Source organism: Oncorhynchus gorbuscha, linkage group LG13 (genome assembly GCF_021184085.1).
Source record: "Oncorhynchus gorbuscha isolate QuinsamMale2020 ecotype Even-year linkage group LG13, OgorEven_v1.0, whole genome shotgun sequence".
Lineage (NCBI taxonomy): Eukaryota > Metazoa > Chordata > Actinopteri > Salmoniformes > Salmonidae > Oncorhynchus > Oncorhynchus gorbuscha.
The window spans coordinates 69,626,002-69,637,211 of NC_060185.1; the positions used below are offsets into that span (position 1 = coordinate 69,626,002).

The 11,210-nt window shown below is 42.3% G+C and overlaps 1 protein-coding gene across 4 annotated transcripts; it reads left to right on the plus strand.

The window, feature by feature from the left end:
• The first annotated feature begins 3,300 nt into the window (after positions 1-3,300).
• On the plus strand, positions 3,301-9,214 carry LOC123993435 (myeloid zinc finger 1-like). 4 transcript variants are annotated; one of them, XM_046295587.1, is made up of 4 exons: positions 3,306-3,650; positions 3,730-3,786; positions 3,941-4,056; positions 7,722-9,214. In XM_046295587.1, exon 4 carries the CDS (start codon positions 7,727-7,729, stop codon positions 8,897-8,899), a length of 1,173 nt encoding a protein of 390 aa, XP_046151543.1. In that variant the 5' UTR covers positions 3,306-3,650; positions 3,730-3,786; positions 3,941-4,056; positions 7,722-7,726; the 3' UTR covers positions 8,900-9,214. The 4 variants fall into 4 exon arrangements, with proteins under 4 accessions (XP_046151545.1, XP_046151544.1, XP_046151543.1 ...); XM_046295588.1 differs by lacking the exon at positions 3,941-4,056 and having other exon boundaries at positions 3,304-3,650; XM_046295586.1 differs by having other exon boundaries at positions 3,306-3,786.
• Positions 9,215-11,210: the final 1,996 nt, after the last annotated feature.

The following is an 11,210-nucleotide window of genomic DNA, read 5'->3' on the forward strand; positions in this document are numbered from 1 at the left end:
CTCTTGAGAGACAGTTTAATCATAGCGCTTGATGGTTTTTGCGATGACACAAGTTCTTGAAATGTTCCAGATTGACTGTCATTTCACTTTGCTTATTTGAGCTGTTCTTGCCATAATATGTACTTGGTCTTTTACCAAACAGGACTATCTTCTGTATACCAACCATACCTTGTCACAATACAAATGATTGGCTCAAACGCATTAAAAGAAGGAAAGAAATTTCACAAATTAACTTTTAACAAGGGACACCTGTTAATGGAAATGCATTCCAGGTGACTACCTCATGAAGCTGGTTGAGAGAATGCTAAGCGTATGCAAAACTCTCAAGGCAAAGGGTGGTTACTTTGAAAAATGTCAAATATATTTTGATTTGCTAAACACTTTTTTGGTTACTTCCATATTAAATAAAGGTAAAAAAAAAAATAATAATAATAATAATATGCGTTATTTCATAGTTTTGATGTCTTTACTATTATTCTAACATTTAGAAAATAGAGAGGGGGGGGGGGACCTGGCATAAGGTGTTTCCAAACTTTGACTGTTATTGTATATGTTAACACATATTGTTAAGATGTATTGTAACAATTGAACAAGGTGGTGCGGTGGTCCTTCATGGGGAAATTTTGTCATCAAACTATCATTCTTTGGATTTATGGTGCTTTCAAGGCAACTGCGGGAAAAAACAAGGTTGAATCATGATGTAAGTGATCTTCAGGACGGAGTTCTAGAAAGAGGCCCATGTTCCCGACTTGCAATTCTGAGTTGGATGACAGTTTAAAACGTATATTCCCAGTCTGAGATTATGAACTCTGGAAAAACAATCTCTGAAGTCTGAGATTTCCCAGTTCCGAGATTCCCGTTCTTTTGAATGTGACAGACGTCATGCTGTATTGACAGCATGGCCAATGTTGAACATTTATCCTTTTAAGCTTGGAAAAGAGACCCTTAAACCCAGACTTGGACCACACACCCATTCCACTGAATAGTAGGCTAGTGATTGCTTTGCAATGCTAGCAGTTAGCTGCTGATTCCTTCCAAACCACTCATTGTTGAATTTGCGGTTTCTAACTTGTTGTGTAATGCTTATGTCCAATGGCCAATGATCACCGATGTTTTATCTATAATTTATCTTCATATGACAAGGATGGAAAAGTATTTGCCAGTAGATTGTTGACTTGATTCATGATGATGATGACTGTGAGATTGCTTGCAAAGATTTTGAAAGTATGATGTTGACATGATCAGTCCAATCAAAGCTACAGTAAATATAATGTGATTTGACATAATTTTATCTGTGGCCAATGACCTTGAGCCTTCTTGAATGAACACTTCTAATGTAACTCTATGGTAGCACCCAAGTGGCTTGAATTTGAGCTCTACCCTTAGATTTGGCAGTGACATAGTGTCCCCATGAGTGACAGAACACTGAGCCAATCATGGTGCAACTAGAGCACATTACCAACCCCTACACTCCGTATTTTCCGATGGCTACCCCACCACCGCAGAAAGCACTGAGCTACTGTAGACTGAAACACCTTCATTTTGGAGCTGCCTTACTCAAGAAAGCAAAAAAGAGCATGTTTGTATGGTCTTTATTAACTCAATTTTTTTTCTACATTGTTTGCAAACTGATATTTATTTATTTTTATTTCACCTTTATTTAACCAGGTAGGCTAGTTGAGAACAAGTTCTCATTTGCATCTGTGACCTGGCCAAGATAAAGCAAAGCAGTTCGACACATATAACAACAGAGTTACACATGGAATAAAAAAACATACAATCAATAATACAGTAGAAAAGTCTATGTACAGCATGTGCAAATGAGGTAGGATAAGAGAGGTAAGGCAATAAATAGGCCATGGTGACGAAGTAATTACAATATAGCAATTAAACACTGGAATGGTGGAATGTGCAGAAGATGAATGTGCAAGTAGAGATACTGGGGTGTAAAGGAGCAAGATAAATAAATAAATAGTATGGAGATGAGGTAGATTGGATGGGCTATTTACAGATGAGCTATGTACAGGTGCAGTGATCTGTGAGCTGCTCTGACAGATGGTGCCTAAAGATAGTGAGGGAGGTAAGGGTCTTCAGCTTTAGTGATTTTTGCAGTTCGTTCCAGTCATTGGCAGCAGAGAACTGGAAGGAGAGGCAGCCAAAGGAAGAATTGGGTTTGGGGGTGACCAGTGAGATATACTTATTTTCCACCATAATTTGCAAATAAATTAATAAAAAATCCTACAATGTGATTTTCTGGGTTTTTCCCCCTCATTTTGTCTGTCATAGTTGAAGTGTACCTATGATGACAATTACAGGCCTCTCTCTCATCTTTTTAAATGTGAGAACTTGCACAATTGGTGGCTGCCTAAATACTTTTTAGCTCCACTGTACCTCCTGGAGCGCGTGCTATGGGTGGGTGCTGCTATGGTGACCAGTGAGATGAGATAAGGCGGGGCTTTACCTAGCATAGACTTGTAGATGACCTGGAGCAAGTGGGTTTGGCGATGAATCTGAAGCGAGGGCCAGCCAACGAGAGCGTACAGGTCACAGTGGTGGGTAGTTTATGGGGCTTTGGTGACAAAACGGATGTCACTGTGATAGACTGCATCCAATTTGTTGAGTAATGTGTTGGAGGCTATTTTGTAAATGACATCGCTGAAGTCGTGGATCGTCAGTTTTATGAGGGTATGTTTGGCAGCACAAGTGAAGGATGCTTTGTTGCGAAATAGGAAGCCGATTCTAGATTACATTTTTAATATGTGACATGTATTAATGCCAAAATAACATGCTAAACAGGTGGTACTCAAAATAGGTGGGGCTCTTCGTATTATTTATTAAAATATTGATATATAGACATAGAGTTCGTTGGTGGTGCGATTTTGTCCTTTCCCCCTTCCTTTTAAATTGTTGCGTCACAAAATGTAACGTGATCGACCACACACTACCGTACAGTAGGTGGCGGCATGCACAAACAAAGTGAGCGAACGCCATGATACCAAAGATGAAGAAAGCCCAGGAAAGATGTTGGATATACTGACAAAATACATGTCTCTCCGCCCAAACAATTGGAGACGTTGTCCACAAAAGGGCACAGCGGGTTGTCTAGCTCCCACCCATCCTTTCTTAGGATTGGTGGATACATCTCATTATTGCAAATATTTTTTAATATTCGATGAGGTTGTTCCACGTCAAACTCTTGTATTCAATAGAGAGAGATGCTACTAGCCTCATGACATGAATAACCATCTCGAGACAACTACGAAATAGTTTTTTTTTCTCAGTTGCCGGTTTGTCACATGTCCTATTTATATCAGTACACTCGTAGCAATTTAAACATTACTAACTTCTAATCCAATCAAATAAACCTCATGTAGAAAATAAGCCATTATTTTGTTGTTGATGGCGAATTCGACACTCCACACAAAAACTCCTTGCTTGGTGGGCGAAACAACGCTACCTGCTGGAGGGAGACTTTTTTTTTTGGGCGGAGTTGGGCCTCTTCCTCTTTGGTTCGTGTCCACCCACCAAACAGTATCGTTTCCGGAATGTTCATGGCTGCGGAAGGTTCAGAAATCCTGAATTTGATAGCTAACCATTCACTGGAAACAATAACAATCAACTTTGACAAGTGGTTTCGTCATGCGGATCTGGTCAGTTTTATTTACGCTTGATGCTTCCCGTGTGGACTTTTTTTCCAATCTAGCTAGCCAGCAACTAACAAGTCAACAGACTCTCTCTCAACAGACTATCTTCCAGCTGATCAAAACAAGGTCAATTGACGATGCGGTGAGTCGATAATAAACTATTTTACTAGCAGTTTCTAAACATTTAGCTAAGCGACATTATGACAAATATACAACGGTTATGGCTTTCTGTCGTATTAGTAAATTAAGTACATGCGCGATAATAGTAGTTTACAACTTTACTACTTTTCGCGCAGTTCCACGCAATTTGGATGTTGTTAGAAGACCCCGCCCTCTCTCGGCAGCCTCAGCAAGACGTGGAGAAAGTGCGTTTTCTATATTTCACAACGAGTCCACTTGAAGCCAGAACCATGTGAGTCTCACCCAAATATTTACATATACACTAGAATACTGATTGGGGGCACTGTGTTCAAGCCAACGTACGTGCCTCCCTTTTCGCACTTCCTCACCATTGTAAAACATATTATTAACGTCTACATTCGTTTTTATATTACAGACACTTTAATGCATAATTGTAAATTATTTTATATGAGCACATTTTTTATTGATTACTAATGTTAATGTCCCCACTACAACAACAAAAATACTTAAATACACTGAACAAAAATATAAACGCAACATTTAAATTGTTGGTCCCATGTTTCATGAGCTGAAAAAAAGATTCCAGAAATGTTCTAAATGCACAAAAAACGTATTTCTCTCAAATGTTGTGCACAAATTTGTTTGCATCCCAGTTAGTGAGCATTTATCATTTGCCAAGATAATCCATCCACCTGACAGGTGTGGCATATCAAGAAGCTGATTAAACAGCATAATCATTACACATGTGCACCTTGTGCTGGGGACAATAAGGCCTCTAAAATGTGCGGTGTTGTCACACAACACAATGCCACAAATGTCTCAAGTTGAGGGAGCGTACAATTTGCATCCTGACTGCAAGGATGTCCACCAGAACTGTTGCCAGATCATTTAATGTTCATTTCTCTACCATAAGCCACCTCTAACGTCATTTTAGAGAATTGGCAGTACCTCCAACCGGCCTTACAACCTCAGACCATGTTTATGGAGTCCTGTGGGCGAGCGCTTTGCTGCCCCCGTGGATGGGACCACCCATACGTAGAATGTATGCACACATGACTGTAAGTCGCTTTGGATAAAAGCGTCTGCTAAATGGCATATATTATTATTATTATTATTATGTTGGGGTTGTGGTATGGGTAGGCATAAGCTACGGACAACAAACACAATTGCAAGGTTTATGTGACCAACAGATGGATATCTGTATTCCTAGTCATGTGAAATCCATAGATTAGAGCCTAATCAATTGACTGATTTCCTCATATGAACTGTAAATCTATAAAATCTTTGAAATTGTTGCATGTTTTGTTTATTTTTTTGTTCAGTATACATGTAATTTTGTCCTTGAAACATTTAATTGAAATACTGTACTGAGTTCCATTCATTCCGATGGAGGACCACTCCTTCTGAGAGTGACAATATGGCCGACCGGTGTCTTCAAAGCCTCTCATTGGGACAATACATTTAATCAGCAGTCCAGGGTTTATATCAGTGTTGTAGTACTACACATTGAGTGTCTTGGTCTTGTCTAGTTGTCAGATACATTTTTACCTGGTCTCGGACAATGAGGACTTGTAATTTCAGACCAGCGGAGTAAAAAGACCACCATTAACAGCTTCCATTCAGTCAGCGCATTAAAACGCTTTGCCAGGCCAAATATATACACTCCTTTTTTGAAACAATATCTTGTTGCCTATTGAAACCTGGGATTCCTACTTTACTTGTAACATTACTGTACTTTACTTGCATTGAAAAATATCCTCAAAGTTTGTCTGGATTTCCTTGACTCTGGTCGGGAAGAGTGGGGTAAACCTATTGGACCCCTAGGCCTTCAGTGTGTGACAGGCTGGTGATGCTGAAAGGACAACAACCGTAATACCAGGTCACTCATGTAGGAGAGTGCACTTTTGTCAAACACAAAGGGCCAATGATGTAGTGGAGGCTATATGCAGGTACACGCCCTATACCAACTTTGTCCCTTAGGAAAAAATATTGCAGTCAGAGTGCAGTATAACTGCAGTTATTCTGCAATTACTGTGTCCAAAATACCACAGTTGACCGCAGTTTCAAAACTGCAATCATTTTGTAAGGGGTTTTCAGTGGGCATTGCCTAAACTCACTTCTTAATCCCTTTGGTTGCATATCAAAGTAGTGTACTGGAGGTATACAGCGTATTAATTATGTAGTACAATAGAGAAATCATGCACAAAATTGGCTACACAATCGCAAAGCACGTGAAATGCATGCACATGCGCGCATTACACATATCCTAGTTTCAGCAGAATATAATCAGCAGGCAGCAAGAGCGCGCAGCTCCCAACTCGTTTTTGCATGGAGCAGCTCACAGAATAATTACATTTGTAGCCGGTAGGGTAGGAAAGACATTTCAATTCATGATATCTAGCAGTAAGTGCTCACTAAGGCAACAATGGGTATGCAAACCAGGTATTGAAAAGGTTTGGTCCTTAGTCTTGGTTAGTGAGCTATTTACGATGCGCAATTCAGTCATCATACGCTGTTTGCATGAACATTTATAAAAGCTTTCCAATTAAATGTTGACTTGCCTACCTGACAAAATTATGTAATGCTGATTTTGTATCAATGGGGAAAGCATTTGTTTTGCTCAATTGATTTAAAGGGCAACCATATATTTTGTAGATTTTTCCCAGACCTAAAAAATAGTCTCCTGATGTGGTTTAAGCATTGTTGTGGACTTAGAACATAATGTGTCCTTTTTAAAATGTATTTAAAGTGTGATTTTAGATATTTAACAAAGTGGTGCAATTCTGTCACACAGGACCCACTTCGTCAGGCACCACTACATAGGGCCGATGGAAAGACACCAGTCCATTCACTCTGACATATTAAGCCAGTAGGTCCCAATCATAAGAATACAAAAACAAAACCATTAGGCTAAGCATTTCCCAATCGAAATTTACAACTATTACTTACCATTGCAAAAAAAAAAACATTTCACGCTCGGCACACAAAGTAACCCGTGATCTAAAGTTTAAATGAAACAATGTTTCACGAGATGGCTAACAACAGCAAGCGCGCAGCAATAAAAAACACAGTTCCACTCACCAGATGATCATTTCAAATTTAACTTCATGTTGAAAGTTATTATTTTAAAGGGGGAAGCTAACAAATTAACAACAACATTCTCTTCGATAACACCTGCTGTAGCCGCTGCAAACTATCCTACAACAAAAGACAGCTAGCTAGACCGTGGTAAAACTACTGCTTGCTATTGCACAGTGACCTTTTGGCCTTCCATACGTTTTGTAAAATCATCCCATGTACAATGTAATTGGTAGATTCAACTGTCACTCTAAAATGTTGAATGTCAAATGCCTTTGACAAAATTACAGTCATGGTCTTGAATTGAACTCACGGTTTTCTGGTCTTGACTGTCTCGAACCTCTCGTCCCCCTCCAAGTCTCGGTCTTGATTCGCTCCGGTCTTGGTTTTAGGTGGTCTTGAACCCAACACTGGTTTATATCACAGGAGGTTGGTGGCACTTTAATTGGGGAGAACGGGCTTGTTATAAGGACTCGAGCGGAATCAGTGGAATGGTATCAAATACATAAAACACATGGTTTCCAGGTGTTTGATGCCATTACAGTTGCTCTGTTTCGGCTATTAATATGGGCTGTTCTCCCCTCAGCAGCCTCCACTGGTTTATATACATACTTGGTGCTACCACAGGTTTTCTACAAAGGTAGAGTTTGTTTTGCAGGCCCTGTCCCGTGTGGGACCATTCCATTGGCCTTTAAGTGAAATCTCCACCCAATCTGGTAATCTGGCCATGCAAAACAAACTGAGCTCCACCATTTGAATAAAGGTTAAATAAATAAAAAGATTGACCGCTGATTGTGGTTATGAAATGTAAACAAGATGCTGATGTCATGTGTTTTAAAACCATTTGTTTTGTCCTAGTGGTGATGGCCTGGGAGATGGACAGCTCACACGGACCAGGGTCACCCCAAAGAGTTCTGCCCAAAACGGAACATTCCGAGGTCGAACTGGTCTCCAGAGGTCAGGAATCCCTCCCTACCTCATGTGTCAAACAGGAGCGTACAGAATTATTTGTTACGAACCCTGTGCCTCCGAGGCCAACGCACATCAAAGAGGAGGAGTATGAGACCACAGTCACGCCCCTTTTATTACTTACCAAAGAGGAGAGTGAAGACAAGGAGATTCCTGACTCTAAACCAATGACACTTGAGCTTCACGACCCAGCCAGCCAATCATGTACAGCCCGAGAGGAGGAGAAGGCCGAGCTGAAGAAGTCCGGAGGAGTGTTCCATCCAAAGAATTCCTGTCTCCCTAAGCTTCAGGCCCCCTCTCAGCCCTCGGCAGCTGCAGGCTCCAGTCCTGTGAGTAGGGAGGAAGATGAGACGGAACCAGAGGTACAGGAGGACCAGGGCCCTGGAGACTGGCTAGCCCCCGTGGAGGACGACGAGGCCCTGGGTGAGTCCCAGCGTCGAGGGGGCTTTGAGTCCGCCAGCCGCTCCCTTTCTTCCATCCTGGGCTCCGACTCAGAGTCAGACGACAAGGAGAGTGAAGAGGACCCCACCTGGGCCCCTGCCGACCCCCAGACCCTCCAGGACGACCCAGATGCTGACATCCCCGCTCTCCGAGAGGCGTCCCCACTGTGGCACAGGAAAATAACATCATCGTCACGAAGTCGAGGCAAAAGAGTTCGAGAGGGAGGTAGAGGTGGTGTCTCCTTGTTTCCAGAACCCAAAAAGAAGCCCAAAAACTTTTCCTGCCAGGAGTGCGGGAAGACCTTCATATCCCGCCGTGACCGTGAGAGGCACATTCGCACTCATAGCGGGGAGAAGCCGTTTCCCTGCCCCAGATGCGACAAACGCTTCAACGACAGTGGGAACATGCGTAAACACATGCTGATCCACTCGGGGGAAAGGCCCCACCTCTGTCCAGACTGCGGCAGGGGGTTCTCAGAGAGGGGGAATCTCAGCAGGCACAGGGCCCACATCCACGGCAGTATGCCCAAGTCCGAATGTGAAGACTGTGGGAAGACCTACATAGAGAAAGGAGGTCTGGACCGCCACATCAGATCTGGAGCCTGCTCTGCAACAAGAAAAACATGACATTTATAAATGAAAATGGTTCCTACAATTACAGTCCCGTTTCAGCAAGTACTGCCTCCAGCGATCAAACTATCAAATATGGATGGCGACTTAACGGCCGGTGACTAGAGAGCTCGCTGGGAGAGTTCGGTGATTCCTTACTGAAGGTATTTTTCGCAGGATTAGGGGGTGGGAAGTTTCATGATTCGAGAGAAAATAATGACATGAAAAACAGTGCGTATGAACTGAGAAGCTGTGTAGAAAAATCAATATAATAGAGGAAGAGATGATCTACTCTATATTTGTATTTTGCTTCCCATCAATACCTAAAAAATATATATATTTTCAGTCATTTTATTTTCGCAAGACTCAGTTAAATGACAAATGGAAATGGATAACTGAATTTAAAGTTTGTTCTCCCTTGGAGAGCTTTCTCCGTGAGTGCCTTTATGAGTGAGAGAAGTGCTTTGTGAATGTGATGATCTGTGACATGTCTATGCAATCTTACATATGGCTTTCAAAATATTGCATGTTATCGAGGCCCGATTGTGGTATGACGGTAGCTTTGACCGTTGTGCTTCCAGTGTCTTGGTAATGTCTAGGTAATGTATGCTTTAACAATGCATTTCTCATCCATCAGTCGTTTAGACCCCTATAAATGAGTGAAACCACAGTTTCTGCGCTGCCTGTCTTTGATAAAACACTTTTGTCGTCGGCGCCGCCATTACCAGTAACGTGTTGAATGAAAATGCTTCTTCTTCTTTGGATTAAAAAACGGAGGTTGGCATCCAACATGTTGCATTACCGCCCCCAACTGGACTATAATATAAATCCATTTTACTTAGTGATACAAAAAGGGGAAAGTGGAAAAATAAATAAACGAAATCCCACAAAATATATATATATATGCAAATATAAAACAACCAACCTTAACACACTACCCCATTCCACTACTTTGACCCTGTCTACTCCTGCACCATGCCAATGGCCTGGGAGTACGGGACACCACCAGTCAGCACACCCTTTAACTTTTCTGAAATCAAATTTTGTACACCCAATACTTCTCTGCAGCTGCCACTACAACATCTATTTTCGGTGATTTACGTTCCATTTCTGCTCCAGTTGAAAACCTATGAACGCTAAGAAGCCAACCATACTGATGCATATATCGCTTGTTGGCCTATCCCTCTGTGCTGGCACAGATCTACTACTCACAGGGATCCTCTCAGGATCCCTCACCCTTGACCCATCCTCCTACTTTCTTCACTGCCTCAGCATTCGTCACCTTCTGCACTACTCTGACTTTAGCCATCTCAACCTGCCTCTCTCTCACCGGACACATCTGATCCCCAGCAACGTGGGCACCCCTACAGTTGACACAGGACCGACAGTGACTCCTCTGTTTCACCACACTCACCACCAGATCTACTTAGCACCAAACGGCAGGCATCACAAACACCAGGAATCTTCAACTTCAATTGCTCCATCTCCATACTTAATGCTACCCCAGAAAACACTCATTTCAATGGTGCTCTGTTCCTTAGAGCAAACAAAGTAAGAAACAGACCTTGACTCAAGTTGCGTGACATGGAGCGCCCACTCCCTCTGGTCAGAAGAATACAAACAAATATCACAAGTCCACTACAGGTTTCCTTCACTGACTCAACTGCACCCAACTCCTTTCTCACCCACCCTGAAACCACAAATGGCTCTGCCAAAAGACAAGGATACACTTTCTCAAAAAATGTAAATCCTGCTGGACAAGATTCTTCTTTATCATGTCCATTGATTGCCAGGCTCGGGTTCTGAGCTCTTCACCACACCTTCTACCTCACTTAACTCTCCCTCATTCACTTCCTTTTCACCTTCAGAACTCGGTCTGGTGCACTGCTCAATCTGTTTTCACTTGACACCACTCTTCTTCACCACTCTTCTTCACCACTCCTCTTCTTCTTCCTCTTTTTCCCCCTCCATTCCTCCTCAGAAATCCATCTCTCTGTGTCTCCGTCCCAACATTCCTCTTCTCCCGACTTTGCTTGCGGCCCAGTGGCAGTCCAACGTAACTCCATCTCATAATCATCCTGCTCACCTTGGAAATGTGTATTCTCCGGGCGCCAACATTTTGAGAGCTTGAGCAGTGGCCACACATAGAAAAATGACCCCCAAACTCGACTCTGTTCTACTCCCTTCGTGGCTGAAAACCTTCAGCTCTCTGTTGGTTCCATTCAATTCCGCTTCGGTTCGTGTCCATGCACCATATGAACTACGACCCTTTCTCTGATTTATTTCTGTTACACCCAGCAGCTCAAGGTGATCAGCCCGGACTCAAACT